The 319-nt window shown below is 77.7% G+C and overlaps 1 protein-coding gene across 1 annotated transcript in view; it reads left to right on the forward strand.

Moving 5' to 3' along the window:
- Window positions 1-14: 14 nt before the first annotated feature.
- The window catches only part of LOC105310588 (ectonucleoside triphosphate diphosphohydrolase 2-like), a gene marked incomplete at its 3' end in the record, with an annotated part of 2,618 nt that continues 2,313 nt past the window's right edge, over window positions 15-319 (forward strand). The window contains exon 1 of the mRNA XM_011386743.2: window positions 15-194. Within this exon, the coding sequence (XP_011385045.1) occupies window positions 78-194 (117 nt within the window). The remainder of the gene's footprint in view (window positions 195-319) is intronic.

The following is a 319-nucleotide window of genomic DNA, read 5'->3' on the forward strand; positions in this document are numbered from 1 at the left end:
CCCCGTGGCCCGGGACCTCGGCCTCCCGGCCGCCCGCCGCCCCTCCGTCAGCGCCTCGTCCGTCCGCGCGTCCACCCATGGCTGCGAAGGTGCTGTCGCTGCTGCCGCCGTTGTTGCTGGCCGCGGCGGGGCTCGCTGGCCTCCTGCTGCTGTGCGTCCCCACCCGCGACGTCCGGGAGCCGCCCTCTCTCAAGGTGCATGCTCAGGCACCCCGGCTCCCTGCGCCGTGCGGAGAGCAGCCGGGCATGGGGCCGGAGAGCCGGGCGGGGAGGCTCGGAGCCCGCGCGGCTGCCCTAGACCCCAACCCGCGCTCGGCTCC

This window comes from Pteropus vampyrus, unplaced genomic scaffold (genome assembly GCF_000151845.1).
Source record: "Pteropus vampyrus isolate Shadow unplaced genomic scaffold, Pvam_2.0 Scaffold6662, whole genome shotgun sequence".
Lineage (NCBI taxonomy): Eukaryota > Metazoa > Chordata > Mammalia > Chiroptera > Pteropodidae > Pteropus > Pteropus vampyrus.